We start from the raw sequence: 18159 nt of genomic DNA on the forward strand, positions 1-18159 counted from the left end.
AATTTTGTTTTTTTTATCATGTTTAATAACACTGTTTTTCTTTTTTCAAACACAAGTAAATACATAATCATGTTGTAATTTAGTTGGTGTAAGGTATATGTTTTTGTGTGTAAGAATAGCAACTCTCTAAAATAAATAAATAATTAAAAAAATACAAATTGGAGAGTTAAAATACTAGGGCCATGTGTTTGATACTATATTTATTTTAAGGGGGCTTTTACGGTGAAGTTGTAAAAATAACAGTTTTGAAAAAGTCATTTGAAAACGGTGAGCTTATTATTTTTTATTTTATTTATAATAAAAAAATTTAATCATCATCTTCAATCTTTAGCTGGGTCACTTCAACCCGATTTTAGATCCGCAATCATTTGACCCTGACTTAGACCTTGCCAAGATGGGTGTGTTCATCATCTTCAATTACATCTCATGAACAAAATAATCCAAAAAAATCAAATCAACTAATTCATTCACAAATTATATATCGTTGTAACCAAAATTTCATCATGATTTCAAATATGTATTCAAAATTGTAAAATAAGCCGTGAATTTGACAAATCGAAGCAAAAAAGTGGCGTGAAACTCAAACACAAACACACTCGATCCGACTTGGTTATAAGGTTTTATTAAAAAAAACTAATTAAAGAATCGAGTTCGTGGTGAAATTTCACTTCTAAGGGTGTATTCATTTGCTTGAAACAACTAAGAATAATGATTTTACCATTTTTGTGTTTTTGAGTTCAAGAAAGTTCTTGAACACATTTTTTGAAAATCTTAATTAAACGTGTTTTGAGGCAGTTAACGGTTGATTTAGAGATTTATGGATGTAAAAGATGAACATGAAAATCTGGATTTATATGTAAAAGATGAAGATTAAAGATTTTGATCTATGAGATACACGAAGGGTGTATAGTAATAGTGGGCATCATATAACCCTATGTGGCATTAACTAAGTCAATATTGAAAAATTCTAAGTCAACACTGCTTTTCGATTGGCCAAATTCATGACTTCCTTAAAAAAAGTTAATTTGATGACTTCACATTATAATTTTCTTTATTTTAAAGGTAGCAAATTGACAAGAAAGATACAATCTATGGTTATTAATACTTTCAATTTGATCAAACAAATGACCTCAACTATTAATTATTTTGATTTTGATTTTATAGTTTGCTTTGACGATTGAAATATTATATACCTCTACTATGGATGAAGAGTATGTGATTTTCTATGAGAGTACTTGTGGAAAAAAAAATTTCAAATGTGAGTAGTGTGGGGAAGTTTTACATTGGTTAGAAATATAGAGATTTGAGGTGGAAGATCCCACTCATATATCACCTTAAAATTTTAGATAAATGTGTGATGTGTCTCATACAAAAAATGTGTTGCTCCTAAAAATAGTCCTCAAATTGAAAATGCTCATCATTGACCCAGAATGACACTAACAGTAGTTAGTAAACTAGGTGGTTGAACGAAGTTCATGAGTAAGAGAACGTGACAGAGAATTCAGTAACAAAGGAAGGTTGAAAGAAGTTTCCCACAAAACAACAAAATGTGATTGGGTTTTGCATTGCTTGCATGGTACGACAGAAATTAAAGAAACGCGGAAACTTGCTATTTTATGGGGTGCCAATATTAGTCAAATATTGTTGCCTTTGTCTCTATCAAAGGAAATGGATTTGAATTATTGTACTACTTTTTTCGAATCTTTTATGAGTCAATATGTCAACATGATTGCTAGGTTGATTTTAAATGTTATAGCGAGAAAATGATAAACTAATTATAACATTTAAATGGTGAAAGATGCATTTTAATTAATAAATAATATAATTGTAGATAATTATTTGTAAATTTAGTTAAATTAATAGTTTATGATACACAATTATGTGTTTAATTATAATTATAGTGTTATTAAAAAATATTTAATACTCTAAGATTTTGTTAGACATCGTTGTATTATGAAAAGTAAATTCAATAAGGCAAAAAAAAAAGTAAATTCAATTAAAATTTTAAATTTAACTATTTTTAAATATTTAAAAAATTTAATATTGATATTATTTAATATTTATCATAACCTGTTTACTAAATGATTAATTTATAATACCTTTATACCATTTGCATTAGATATTTTTAAATTTTAATACTAGTAGAACTTTTACAAAGAGTTGAAATGTTGTGTCTCCGAAAATTATGAATGAGATTTTAAAAACAAAAATATTGATTTTGTCATGAAAAATAATATACTTCATATTACTACTTATACTTATTACTAATATACATCATGTTACTTGCCTTCTATTTCTATGAAATACTTATTACGAATATAGTTAATAACATTTAATAAAAGCAATGTGAAATCAATGTTCTGCATGTTGACTTGGTTGGTTGAAAAACCGTATGCGGTTCACTTTCTATTTGATGGGAGTCACTCTTTATTTTGTTGAGTGATATATTATCATGAATACCAAAATGTCTTGACCACGACCCGTTTGGAGAACATAAGGTGGATTGTAAATTAAAATTTATCACATTAAATTAAATTTTAAAAAATATTTATACATATTAAATTATAATAAACTAAAATTATTAATTATTTTGTTATGATTGACGCGTGATTAATGTTCACAATACTTCTAAAAAATTTAGACTTTAACTTATAAGACATTTATTTAAATAGTAAGTTCTTAACCTTGCATGAATGTGTATCACCTAAATTAAATTATTAATTTGAAAAAAATATGGCTTGTAGTGTTATAAAATTGTCTTATCCTTTACACATCGACATGTACACCTCTACACAATAGATGTTGAGCGCTCTCAAGTTGAGCCCTTTACACATCGACATGTACACCTTTTTTAGGCTTGTAGTGTTATACATCATCTCTCTATATTATCTTCAGTATGGATCCTATTATTGACCAACTTTCACTCAAACAGAGACATCTTTAGCAATGTAATTTTGTTCTAAATGATATTTTCTGTCTAAACAAGATCACACTCTTCTTTATGTATCAATATTTGATATCTAGTTTTCACGAGTAGCCATCTTCATGATTAGAGGTCCACTTCCACATCCATAAACATTATCCTACAAAATAATATTAACAAACAAAGATCGGCACTCTGCCACTGTTTCTCCTCCCACACAAAACATCTTCTCTGCCACTTTCAACCAAGACCATAAGCCTTCTTACCTGATCTTCTCATATATGCAACAAAAAATATTTATATCATCTAATAAGTCAAAAATACGATGGAACCTAGCACTAAGACTACCTCCCTTGAACCAAATATCCTTTCAAGAAAAAGTCTCTTCTCTATTATAGAATGATTCAAATTATCATCTAACCACCGAATCAAACTCATCCTCGCCCTTTCTTTAATTTTATACAAATCCCACCTCCACACAAGTGTCCTGCTACCTCCTTCTATCCCATATTTTGTTGCTAGATATCTTTACATAACCCTAACCTATTCAAGACCATTCATTTTTTAATATAATATATTAATAGAATTTTCTAAAAAGTTAAGAGAAAAGTCATTTTAAAAATACTATTTTTTATAATGTTTAAATAGGTAAATCGTCCCAGTAAATTAGCGAATTTTTTTATTTTTCGTCGCTGTATTTTTTCCTTAAGATAATATTTGATTCTTAAAATTCTTTTAGTGTTTGTGCCTAAACAATACTTTCTATTTACAACACTCAGAAAGCGAACCACTTTCTATTTCAAACACTTTTTAAAAAACACACCACTTTCTGATACAAACAATTATCATTAAGTACTTGGTGATTAAAATAGATTTTAAATATATGAAATGTTCTTGAATCAATTCCAATACATAAAATTAATCTTCTTTTTCAATGTACAATCCAAATATTATAACCTTAAGTGTTTAGAAAGTTTGAATGAAATTCTTTGAATGATATGAAAGTTATGTACAAAGTTTCATTGTTAAAGTTTGTATGAACACTTGAAATTGTTTGAATTGATGTTAAAATAAATATAAAAATTAACTGATGTATTTTGCCTTGAATACATCCTTAACCACTATGATTAGATGCATAAGTTTGAGACATTTATATGAAGGTTTGCAATACTTTAGAATGACAATGGTTCATGAAAAGATTCAATTATGCATTTTGTACGCGGTTTCTTAAATTAGTTAAAAGGTCACCCTTTTTAAAATTGCAGAATGATTTTCAAATTTCAAACAAAACGGGTTCATTAAATTGATTAACCAGTTACTTGACTTAAAAAGTGCAGATTCAACGTTTTAAATTTTTTGGCAGAATGTGTATGTAATCAATTACATATTTAGTCAAATCCATTACACACTAACTTAAAAAAATACAGATGTTCTAGAAGTGTGAGTATGGCCATTTCAGATGCCATAACTTATAAATTTTTTTTTTTTTTTGCTTTTTAAAAGACTTGGCATGAAATCTCTTGATGCATAAGTGTTTTATAGACTTTAGAGATGAATGGATGAGAGTTTTTATGAGGATGTAAAGTTTATACATAATGAATTGTAATTGAGTACCTTATCATCAAGATCAAATTCCTTTATTTTCAAAATATCCATAAACTTATGCATTGTTAATACTTGATTCCAAACATTTTCTTCTTTGATATTTTTTCGTTGATAAACTTTTGTCTTCATCAAAACTAAATTAAGATAGATGATGAACATCTTCTTCTAAATATCCCTTTTTTATTATGAAAAAATATATAGATGGAAATTTTTTGTTTGACACTTTATGCTCCCCTATCTTTTATATCTCCCCCTTTATTTTGCAATTCATGCTTTGTCTTTGGTATCCTGAAAATTAACAAAAACAACAATATCTTCTTCCTCTTTTTGACATTATCAAAAAGAAAAAGAGTAAACTCCAAATTAAAGTAATATACTACAAGAAAAAAAGGGATTTGCGACAGTTATTTCTGGGAGTTACGGCGGTTTTAACTGTCGTAAAATATAGTTTACGACTGTTCCACAACAGTCACAACTAACTTATAGTTAGCAAGCATTAGGAATATAGTCTTTTGTATTGAAATAAAAACATGTATGCTTAAAGAGATTCTTATCTTTAGAGACATAAGAATTAATTTTAAAATAGGCCTTTTTAGGATGAATTATAACTCACACTTTCTTTGATTCCTCATTATTGAATTTATAGTTAGCCTTACCAAAGATGGTTTTTTTTGTATTTGGTTTATCAAATTTAGAGTATCAAAGCTCATACTTATCATTAAAGTACTTTTGTTTTCTTAGCATATTTTTTAGACCAAGTTGACATTTCTCATATTTTTTTAAGACTTGGTTTCATTCAACAATTCTCGATTCAAGTGCATCATATTTATTACATGCTAAAATTTTGACTTTGTCTAATTCCATTTTTATGTCATTAGCCTTATTTTCTATAAAAAATTATTTTCTTTTGTTTAGAAAATGTTATAGAAAGAGTCAAATATTCTGCATGTAATTCAAGGAAAGCATTATGTAATTCATCATAAGATGGTTCAAGATCACTAACCTCGTTTTCTTCATCATCGGAGAGGTGTGAAGCTATTAATGTCATGTGTGCTTGTTCTTCATCTGAAGACGAACATATCTCATTGTCTTGCCATATCACATATGTTTTTTTGACCTTAAGTCCTTCCTGTTGATTATTTTTTATCTTCTTTTTAAGAGTAGGACACTCACTTTTGACATGACATATTCTTCCACATTTAAAACAAGTAACTTTCTTTCTTGAAGTTGATGGTTCTCTTTGACTAATTTCCTTGATATTTTTCTTTCTAAGGAATTTTTCAAATTTCTTGATTAGTTCATCATCTTCGGATTGATATTTGTCTTCTTGATGACTATCATATTTAGACTTCAAGACAAGGGATCTAACTTTAATTTCACGCTTTTCATGCTTTTCCAATTTATCATGAGCCAATTCATGTCTTTCCAATCGATCAAGTTCCATTTCATGTTCTTGAAGTTTCCCAAATAATGCAACCAATGACATTTTAGAAAGACTCTTCTTTTAGGATATTGTTGTCACTTTCAGTTTCCATGCTCTAGATAATGATCTAAGAACTTTGAGATCTTCTTTTCAAGAGTATGGCACTCACTTTTGAAATGACCTCTTATTCCATATTCAAAACAAGTAACTTTATTTCTTGAATTTGATAATTCTCTTTGATTAATTACCTTTTGTCTTTTCCTTTCTTAAGAACTTTTCAAATTTCTTGATTAGTGTATCATCTTCATAATATTCGGATTAAGATTATTCTTCTTGATCACTACCATATTTAGATTTCAAGGCAAGGTATCTAACTTTAATTTAATTTCTTTCATGCTTCTCTAATTTACTATGAGCAATTCATGTATTTCCAATCGATCAAGTTCCATTTTATATTCTTGAATTTTTTCAAATAATGCAGCCAATGACATTTTAGAAAGACTTTTCTTTTCAGATATTGTTGTCACTTTTGGTTTTCATGCTCTAGATAATGATCTAAGAACATGGAAATTTAAATCATCATTTGTGAATGTTTTTCCAAGAGTCATCAAATAGTTTGTCAAGTATGTAAATCTATTTTGGAAATCAAGAATACTTTCATGTGGTAGCATTCTAACAATTGATATTCTTGAGATAAAGTGTTAAATTTTGATATTTTAATTTCTTCGGTTCCTTAGTGTGTTACTTCTAATGCATCCTAGATTTTCTTGGCTGTTTTGCATTTTGACACTCGAAAAAATTTGTCCATTCCTAAGGCAGGTGTGATTATATTTTTTTCCTTCTTATCAAACAACTCGTACTTCCGGTCGCAATTGTTCCAAGAACCTTTTACCTTTGTTTGTTCTACACTATTTATAACAGTTGTAGGAATGAAGGGACCACTCATGAGAGCATCACATATTTCATCCCCTTGTGCTTATAAGTACATTTGCATATGAATGTTCCAAAAACCATTGGATTCACCAACGAGACATGGGGGTTTATTGTGTTGCTACCATCTACTAAGAACGGTTTTACGAAAGTCATATCTAGCTGGATTGAGGAGAAAGTTACCTTAAACTGTTATTATGCTAATTTTAAGTAAGAGATGCAACCTAAGAGGGAGTGTGACAGTACTACGAAAACACATATGACAACGGTTGTGAAACACATATAATAACAAATGTACGTCTGTTGTTAGGTTGTGAGTAATTGTATGCATGCTGATTACCACAACAGGCGTGTGGCTGTGTTGAAAAATTAGGTAGTGTACTACCTATCACTACGATTATTTGGAATATAATCACTTGGAATATAATTAACATTTAACCACGGTTATAAAATATAACTGTTGTGGTATGTATACCTGAGTTTATCATAAAATATGTGAATTCTATGTTTTTCCCTAAACCTCACTAAACATATACAACCATTAAAATTGATGTAGAAGATAATAATTTTAAATTTTAAATTATTCTTGAAAAATAACTTAAACGAACTGTTGTTTTTCAAATTGCATGCATCTCATAACTCATCTCTCGCGATTTAACACTTAGAATTTGGTTCAATGCCCCTGAGTTCTTCAAAGCAACGATTCATTATCTCCTAGTTTATTTTGAAAAGCATCAACATGTTGACTAATTCGGAATCATCATCACTATCATCATTATTTTAATCGATGATGATGATTATTATGATGATAACAATGAAGATGATTCAAAATTTCTCAACAAATTTGATGTTTTGCAATATAAACTAAAAGGGAATGAACTGTTTCTTTGAAGTAATTGGGGCATTAAACAAAGTTCTACGTGTTAAAGAGCGATAGATGAATTACGAGATGCATGCAATTTAAAAAACATTGATTAATCTAAGTTAGTTTTCAAATATAACTTAATTTTCAAATAATTATTTTCTAAATCAATTTAAATGAATGCATGTTTAGTGAAGGGTTAGTGAAACAAGAAATATACATATGATATAATAAACTCAACTGGATCTTATGAGAAACATTTATCAACAACAACAAAATACATCAACAGTTATCAACAACATCAGAATGTTAACCTAACTTGGAAACATAAACTAGCATTAATAACATCTTAACATGAACAGAAACATAACCCAAAAAAAGAAGTAAATCCTGCCAAATGAAAAAACTCTTTTTAAGAACTATTGTCATACATGGAATATATATGAAAAATGGAAGAAAGATAATGAAGAAGAAATAGAAAGATAAAGCGTATAAACTTGATTTCCTTTTAGTTTGAAGAAGGTTATTAGGACGAGTTTACTACATGTGGAAGAGAGAGATGATAGGGTTTTGTTTTGATAAAAAAAGGAAGAAAGCGTATGAATAACATGGAAGAAAGATTATGAAGAAGAAGAAGAAGAAGTACTGGATAAACTTAATTATCTCTAAGTATAAAAAAGTTGATGAGGACGCGTTCGCTGCATATGGAAGAGAGTGAAGTTAGGGTTTTGTTTTAAGAATGATGACTATTTTGTGCTGAAGATTAATAACTTCGCTTAACAACCGTGATAATATGCAAGTAATATTCACAATGATTTCTGGTATTAACTGTAGTGATAGGTATTTTTATTTTAATATATTTATAAGAGTATAATGACAATCCTTTTTTGTAACGAAAAGAAAAAAAATTATTGGTGCTGAGAATTGAAGTAAGAACCTTTAATATATCACAATGGTTGTGTTTAAGATCCGTGATAAAATGTATTTTAATAAAATATTAAAAAAAATCAGGCAAGCGAAAATGAGTTATTACTGCAGTTATTAAAACGGGTTTTTTCTTTACCCTCCTCCCTATGGGGGTCACCCCCAGCGAAAATCCCATTTTACCCCTGCTTCAGAAATGCATTTTCGAAATATTTTTTTTCTAAATATTTTCAGACTTCGGAAGTGCATTTCCGAAAAAATCCCAAAAATTGGGATTTTGATTAATTCGGAGATGCATCTCCGAAAAAACAAAAAACATCTAAAAATTCCAAAAATTAATTTTAGGATATGAATTAATTTATATATTATAAATTTGATATAATTTATGAGTAATAAATAATAATAATTATATATTTTGATATAATTTATTAGTTATGAATAATAATTATTATATATTTCTATTCTGATTCATATTTTAAAATTTAAAATAATTTTAATTAAAAAAATTAAAATAATTTCACTTACAAAATGAGTTATAATTTTTTATTTATATATTTATATATTTATAATAATCATTATGCATTTACAAAAAAATTTAAAAAAATGAGTGTTTTAATTTATATATTTATATAATAATTATAATAATTATTATATATTTATAAAAATTATTATATATTTATATATTTATATAATAATTATTATATATTAATTATAAATATATTTATATATTTATATAATAATTATAAAAATTAAAAAAATAAGTGTTTTAATTTATAATAATTATTATATATTTATATATTAATTATTATATATTTATATATTATATATTTATATATTTCACTTACAAAATTAATAATTATTATTATATATTTATATATTTCTATTCTGATTCATAATTAAAAATGAGATAATTTTTTATTTAGTTTAAAAAAATTAAAAAAAGATTTTGTCCTAATTTTATTTAATGAATAAATTTTATATTTAATTCTATATAATTTAAAATTTACTTATGGAATTAAAATGTTTTTGATTTATATAAGTTAGTAAAATGATTTTTAACTTTCAAATAGTTTAGGATGTTTTGATTCACCTTGATTTTATTGATTCACCTTCATTTTATTGATTCACCTTGATTTTATACCTATTAATTGTATTGATTCACCTTGATTTTAATTTTTTTAATAATTATTAATTATTTCGGAAGTGTATATCCGAAACATTCCCAGACCAATTTGGTCTTGGAATATTTTGGAAGTTCATTTCCGAATTCCTCCAAGGGGGTGCGTTCGGAGATGAACTTCCGAAAACACCACATTTTCTGAAAAGTAACTTTATTTCGGAGATGCATCTCCGAAATCAATATTTTATATTAGATACATTTCCGAAAACACCTTTTTTAACAAAAAAAAAGTACCTTTTCGAAAATGAACTTCCGAAACAAGGGGTAGTGTGGTAAATTCAACAGAGGTGGGCAAGAAGGTTTGGAGGTGGGTGAAGAAATTTTCTTAAAACGACCGTAGTAATATAGTGTAATTAAAGATATATTTTATAGTAGTGGAAATTAAGATTGTCTTTTTTTTTTTTTTTCATTTTTACGCTATGTTCTTAATTTTCTTTGAATTTAAAAAAGATATAATCTTAAAAATATAAACTGCACAAAATAAATTGCAAAAAATAAATAAACACAAGAGATCAAGATTCAAGTGAAATATATAGAGTATGTTTCTGTAGAGGAAAGACAAGATTGAAAGAAAAAAAAAAAAAAAAAGGAGAGAGAAAACATTCAAGTGATAGAAAACCTTGGAGTTGACCCGAATCCTTATAAATTTTCTTCTCCTCTGTCTCGAAAGGTCTGAGATGAAATCAACTTTGTTTTTTTTTAACGGTTGTATATAATTTAAAAATATCATTACAAAGACATGATATAGACTTTTTTCTCTCTTAGATGGATTTTCTAATAGAAAAAATATAGTAACTCGATAATGTAAATAATACCTTCAATAAAAGAAATCCACTCTGCTGAATCACATTGATTTTATATTACAAAAATACGATCCGAAGTGATAAAGCAGAAAGTCAAGTAAACGAGTATCTTCCAATTTCCAAGCATTAGTATATATTAGTATTTATAGTGCTTTCATAAGAAAAAACAAATATTTGTCATGATATTTAGTCAATAAGAATCCAACCCTGCCACTATTTTGCAATTACTTTAACAAATAATTCAACTTCTACTACCAAATCACCACAATTCATGTTTCTTCTTAGAAATTGTCTCTAGGATTTTAATTGAGTCTCCATAAATAGACTATAAAATTGATTATCAGATTAGTTATTCATAGAAACAAATATTAAATATAATTTGTTAGAAATATTATTTATTATTGTTTTATTTATTATTTATGTTAGTAACTTATTTGTTTTGAGTTTGTCCTAGTCTTTAGGGATATTTGTTTGAGTTAGTAGTGGGTGCTGAATTTTAGGAATATACTGTTAGTGATTCTCAGCATTATTAAGTAGTTGCAATCTTTGTTATTTGAACGGATCAATCAATAAAAACAGCAGTTTTTCTGTGCCTCTTTACTCTAAGTTAACAGTGGTATCAAGAGCAAGTTAATTTAGAGAAAAATCTGAGTGAAACACAGTGAGATTTTTGAACGAAAACATCGATTGATCGATGGCATCCTCCAATGAGAATTTTGTGCAGGCTGCAATTCCTCGTTTCGATGGTCATTATGACCATTGGAGCATGTTAATGGAGAATTTCTTGAGATCCAAAGAATATTGGCAAGTTGTTGAATCCGGATTTGCAGAGCCTGCGAAGGGAGCCGTTCAAACAGATGCGCAGAAGGCAGAATTGAAGGCATTGAAACTCAAGGATCTTAAAGCCAAGAACTACTTGTTTCAGGCCATAGATCGAGCAACTTTGGAGACTATTCTCAGCAAAGAAACTTCCAAACAGATTTGGGACTCAATGAAGAAGAAATTTCAAGGGAGTGCTAGGGCAAGACGAGTGCAGCTTCAAGCTCTACGGAGTGAATTTGAGACTTTACGCATGAAGTCGGACGAATCTGTCACAGATTTCTTTGGAAGAACGATGATTATTGCCAACAAAATGAGAATTCATGGAGACAGGATGGAGGATGTGACCATTGTTGAGAAGATTCTTAGATCAATGACAGCAAAGTACAATTTTGTTGTTTGCTCCATCGAAGAATCCAAAGATATTGATTCACTCACGATTGATGAATTACAAAGTTCCTTGCTGGTTCATGAGAATAAAATCAGCAACCAAAACAAAGAGGAGCAAGCACTTAAAGCATCGACTTATTCAAATTCCTCTAATTTTAGAGGAGGCCGAGGCAGGCGCAGAGAAAGAGGTCGGGGTGGTTACGGTAGAGGCGATAATGGTCGTAGCAACAACCATAACAACAATCCTGCCAACTACCAAAATTTAGACAACTCAGGAAGAGGAAGAGGTCGAGGTGGCTATCGTGGAGGTAATCATTCAAACAATGGAGGTAATCATTCAAACAATAATCACCCAAAATCTAATGTTGAGTGCTATCGCTGTCATAAATATGGTCATTATCAAAACGAATGTAGAACTAACTTGAATGGCCAAAATGGAGAAAGGACCAACTTTGCAGAAAGAGAAGAAGAGGAATCTCTCTTGATGGTGTGCAATGTGACCGAGGAAATTCCAGATAATCTGTGGTATTTGGATACCGGCTGCAGCAATCACATGTGCGGTGATAAGACGATCTTTTCAGATTTGGATGAGTCTTTTTTTAGCACTGTCAAGTTCGGAGACAACTCCAAAATTAATGTTGCTGGAAGGGGAAATGTTATTTTCAAGGCCAAGGGAAATAAAAGTCACAAGATCTCTGATGTCTTCTTTGTCCCAGAATTGAAGACCAACTTGATCAGCCTAGGACAACTTCAAGAAAAGGGGTACGAGATTCTGATCAAAAATGGTGTTTGTCGCGTTCAAGATGAAAAATTAGGATTGATTGCTCAAGTTAAAATGACAAATAATCGGTTGTTTCCGTTGAATTTGCACAAATCCACCGGTTCTTGTTTCTCAGCGAAGATACAAGACTCAACATGGTTATGGCATTTTCGCTATGGCCATCTAAATTTTGGAGGTTTGAAAACGCTGCAGCAAAAAAATATGGTGACAGGTCTTCCGGAAATCACACCTACAACTTAGATCTGTGAAGATTGTGCTGTCAGCAAGCAGCACCAAAACTCTTTTCCCTCTGGAAAATCCATCAGAGCCAAGAAGATGCTAGAGGTGGTTCATTCCGACATTTGTGGCCCTATAAATCCAATCTCAAATGGAGGTAAACGGTACTTCATTACCTTCATTGACGATTACAGTAGGAAGACATGGGTGTATTTTTTGAAAGAAAAATCGGAAGCATTTGATGTTTTCAAGACATTCAAAGTGTCTGTTGAAAAGGAAAGTGGCTGCGTGATTACGGTTCTGCGTACAGATCGTGGTGGAGAGTATACGTCGCATGAATTCGTAAAGTTTTGCGAAAATCATGGAATTCAAAGGCAGCTAACAACAGCATATTCACCTCAGCAAAATGGTGTTTGCGAGCGTAAAAATCTTACTATTATGAACATGGTCCGAAGCTTGCTAACCAGAAGTGGAATCTCTAAAACATTTTGGCCGGAAGCAGTGAACTGGAGTGTCCACATTTTGAATAGAAGTTTGACTTTTTCTGTTCAAAACATGACTCCTGAGGAGGCATGGAGTGGAAACAAACCAGCTGTCAATCACTTCAGAATCTTTGGGTGTGTTGCCTACGCACATGTTCCAGATCAGAGAAGAACAAAACTCGAAGACAAAGGAGTGAAATGCATTTTTCTTGGTGTTAGTAATCAATCAAAGGCTTACAAGCTCTATAATCCTAACACTAAGAAGATTGTTATTAGTCGTGATGTGATCTTTGATGAGCAGAATTTCGGATCAGAGATTGAGACAGTGGTTGAGCATCGAGATATACATGTTGATTTTGATGAAATAAATGAAAGTAAACAGCAGCAACAGCCAGCAAGCTCAGATTTGCAGCTGCAAACAGCAGAACCTACTCCTATTGACAGCAGTCAGCAGAATAGTGGATCACCGACAACACCAGTTGCAGAAGTGCGCTCTCAGCGTGCTAGAAGAAGATCGGGATGGATGGCTGATTATGAGGTACAAGGCATACACAAACCAGAAAACCCTCTTACACATTTTGTGTTGTTCTCAGATTGTGATCCAACAAATTTTGAAGAAGCTGTCAAAGAACCAAAGTGGAAGAAAGCAATGAATGAAGAAATTTCTTCAATTGAGAAAAACAACACATGGGAGCTGGTTGATCTTCCACAAGGGCACAAAACTATTGGTGTGAAGTGGGTTTACAAAACAAAATTAAAAGAAGGTGGAGAAGTTGACAAATACAAAGCAAGGTTAGTTGCAAAAGGCTACAAGCAAGAGTTTGGGGTGGATTATACTGAAGTATTTGCTCCGGTTGCAAGGCATGATACCATCAGAATAATTGTTGCTTTAGCTGCACAGAACTCATGGCCCATCTTCCAATTGGATGTAAAATCCGCATTCTTACATGGTGATCTCCAAGAGCAGGTGTTTATTGATCAGCCTCCTGGATACATGAAGTCTGGATGTGAGGACAAAGTCTATAGACTTAAGAAGGCTCTGTATGGATTAAAACAAGCTCCACGCGCTTGGTACAGCAGAATTGAAGCTTATTTCCTGAAGGAAGGGTTTGAGAAATGTCCTTTTGAACACACACTTTTTGTGAAAAGTGGGGAAGGAAGAAAATTGTTGATCGTGTGCTTGTATGTGGATGATTTGATATATACTGGGAACGATTTCAGCATGTTTGAAAGGTTCAAGCAATCTATGATGTTGGAATTTGATATGTCTGATTTAGGGAAGATGCATTATTTTCTCGGCATAGAAGTAGTGCAATCAAAAGCTGGAATTTTTATCTCACAAAAGAAGTATGTGCAAGAGATTCTGAACAGATTTCAGATGTCAAATTGCAATCGTGCTGCTACACCTACTGAAGTAGGCTTGAAACTTGTTCGAAATTCGGATGAAAAGAAGGTTGACAGCCACCTTTACAAGCAAATCGTGGGGAGTTTGATGTATTTAACAGGAACAAGGCCTGATATCATGCATGCTGTAAGTTTGATCAGTAGGTATATGGAAAATCCTAAGGAGAGTCATCTCTTGGCTGCAAAGAGAATTCTTAGATACTTGCGAGGTACTACTAATTTTGGAATCGTCTACAAGAAGGGAGAAAATGCAGATCTGATTGGCTATACGGATAGTGATTATGCTGGAGATATTTATGATAGAAAGAGTACTTCTGGCTATGTCTTTATGTTGGGTTCTGGAGCCATCTCATGGTCATCAAAGAAACAAGAGATAGTCACTCTATCAACTACCGAAGCAGAATATGTTGCTGCAACAGCATGTGCTTGCCAAGCAATTTGGCTTAAGAGGATTCTTGAAGGACTGAATTTTAGACAGGAAAGGGAAGTTGATGCTACTGCAATTTACTGCGACAACAGTTCAACTATCAAACTGTCCAAAAATCCTGTTTTACATGGAAGAAGTAAGCACATAGACGTGAAATTTCATTTTATCCGGAATCTCGCAAAGGATGGAGTAATTGAACTTCACTATTGCAGAAGTGAAGATCAAATTGCTGATATAATGACAAAGCCATTGAAGGTGGCTTCATTTCAAAAGCTCAGAGCATTGTTGGGCGTGTGTGATAAACCGAATGTCTAAAGACTTTCAGTTTAAGGGAGAATGTTAGAAATATTATTTATTATTGTTTTATTTATTATTTATGTTAGTAACTGATTTATTTTGAGTTTGTCCTAGTCTTTAGGGATATTTATTTGAGTTAGTAGTGGGTGCTGAATTTTAGGAATATACTGTTAGTGATTCTCAGCATTATTAAGTAGTTGTAATCTTTGTTATTTGAACGGATCAATCAATAAAAACAGCAGTTTTTCTGTGCCTCTTTACTCTAAGTTAACATAATTTTCATCGTTAGTTGGTTCGGTAGTGATAGACACTGATTTATAGGAAGAATTATGTTTCGATTTTTCGCAATTGCGATTGACGTATGAAATGTTCAAGTGGAACACATTCTGAGACGTAGTGAGTATGTAGTAATGGTGGAACTAGACATGTGTGACAAGCAAACAAATTCAATGTGAAGTACATGTGATGCTACATTGATTACTTGTCTTAGGCTCACCAAAAGATTCTATTTATATTACATTATCATAACTCTATTACCTCCCATTCTCTTCAACCAAAAACAATATGCATCTCTTTCCCTTCATTTTCCCTCTCTTATTCTTCTTCTTCATCACCAACATCTCCATCAACCTAGGACAACAACCTTACATTGGCCTATCCACAACAGCCTGTCCTCGAAAAGGCGACTCCAAATCAATCCGCGGCTACACATGTAACGGCCAAACTCACACATGCCAAGCATACCTCACCTTCAGATCCCAACCAATTTACAGTTCAGTTTCAACCATATCATCCTTACTAGGCTCAAACCCTTCTCAACTCGCCGAAATCAACTCAGTTTCCTTAAACGAAACCTTCGAAACAAACAAAATGGTAATTGTTCCAGTCAACTGTTCTTGTTCTGGTAACTACTACCAAGCAAACACTTCCTATGTTTTTCAAAACACAGACACTTATTTCCTAGTTGCTAACAACACTTTCGAAGGCCTTTCGACTTGTCAAGCTTTGATGCATGAGAATCATAACCCTGCTGATATATATCCTGGTAGAAAATTGCTTGTTCCTCTTAGATGTGCTTGTCCTACAAAGAATCAAACTGAAAACAACATTAAGTATCTCTTAAGCTATTTGGTTGATTGGGGTGATTCTGTTGCATTCATTAGTGGAAAATTTGGTGTTAATTTCAAAACCACTCTTGTAGCTAATACACTTACTTTAACACAGTCTACAATTTATCCTTTTACAACACTTCTTGTTCCTCTTTTTGATAAGCCTAAGAGTTCTCAAATTCAAGCACATCAACAACCTTCTCCTTCGTCAACCTCGCCTTCCTCTTCTCCTTCGACCGATAGAAAATCGAAAAAAACTTTGGTTTATGTTGTGGTTGGAGTACTTGGAGGACTAGTAGTTATAGGTTTAGCATTAATTCTATTTGCTTTATTTTTCTTCAAAAAGGGTAAAGAGAAAGATGATTTTTCGGTGAATGTTTCGGAGAGTACTATTTATTCGGCGAAAGAGAAGCCTGTGAAGAAAGAAGAAGAAAAATTGTTAGAGAGTATTATATCTGGTATAGGCCAATCTTTCAAAGTGTATGATTTTGAGGAAATTAAGGTTGCAACAGATGATTTTAGTCCAAGTTTTTTGATCAAAGGTTGTGTTTATCGCGGTGTGATTAAAGGCGATTTGGCAGCAATTAAGAAAACAGAAGGAGATGTTTCGAAAGAGATACAAATTTTGAACAAAGTTAACCATTCTAATGTTATTCGTCTTTCGGGCGTTAGCTTCAATGAAGGACATTGGTATCTAGTTTATGAATATGCTGCGAATGGATCGTTAAGCGATTGGATATTTTCTAACAAGAAAATGAGTGATGAGAAGTTTCTTAGTTGGATTCAGAGAATGAAGATTGCATTGGATGTTGCAACAGGAGTTGAATATCTTCATAGTTTCACTTCACCTCCATATATTCATAAGGATCTAAAGTGTACTAATGTTCTTCTGGACAATGATTTCAAGGCAAAGGTTGCGAGTTTAAGGCTCGCGAGATGTGTGGGAGGATTGGATAATGATGATGATGAACAATTTGTTGCTACAAGACATATTGTTGGGACAAGAGGTTACATGGCACCGGAGTATTTGGAAAACGGAATTGTTTCTACGAAGCTTGATGTTTATGCGTTCGGTGTGTTGATGTTGGAAATCGTCACGGGGAAAGAGGTTGCTGCTATTCTAGCAGAAGGTAATGAGAATCTGATAGATTTTTTAAGTGGTGATGAGAAGCTGAAGGACTTGATTGATTCTTCGTTGCGAGGAAATTATCCATTTGAACTTGCAATGTTTGTGATTGAAATTGTTGAGAATTGTTTGAAGAAGGATCCGGGAAATCGTCCTACGATGGATGAGATTGTATCGGCTTTGTCAAGAACGTTGAACTCTTCATTGAGTTGGGAAATGTCAGTGAATGTTGCTAGATAGTAAAGGGATAATAGTTAGATGAGTTAGTGATGTTTCTGTGTTTGTTAAGTTCTGGTTTTCTTTATCAGTATGTATAATGTGATATAGTACTAATGTATATGTATGTTAAGCTAGGATTTTGTAGATAAGCATATATATAAATTTGATGTATGGTGTGAAGATGAATGAATAAGAATTTTAGTAGGATTTTATCAACATTGTGAATACAACTTTTAACA

The 18159-nt window shown here is 31.3% G+C and overlaps 1 protein-coding gene across 1 annotated transcript; it reads left to right on the top strand.

Annotated features, from left to right (window-relative positions):
- Window positions 1-15985: 15985 nt before the first annotated feature.
- LOC131646822 (lysM domain receptor-like kinase 4) lies at window positions 15986-18145 on the top strand. The gene has a single exon (XM_058916779.1). The coding sequence runs from the start codon at window positions 16031-16033 to the stop codon at window positions 17939-17941; it is 1911 nt and encodes a 636-aa protein (XP_058772762.1). The 5' UTR covers window positions 15986-16030; the 3' UTR covers window positions 17942-18145.
- Window positions 18146-18159: the final 14 nt, after the last annotated feature.

Source organism: Vicia villosa, linkage group LG2 (genome assembly GCF_029867415.1).
Source record: "Vicia villosa cultivar HV-30 ecotype Madison, WI linkage group LG2, Vvil1.0, whole genome shotgun sequence".
Classification (NCBI taxonomy): domain Eukaryota; kingdom Viridiplantae; phylum Streptophyta; class Magnoliopsida; order Fabales; family Fabaceae; genus Vicia; species Vicia villosa.

Bases quoted from the DNA above. Each gene is read 5' to 3' on its own strand.
- LOC131646822 (XM_058916779.1), top strand. From the start codon at position 16,031: ATGCATCTCTTTCCCTTCATTTTCCCTCTCTTATTCTTCTTCTTCATC.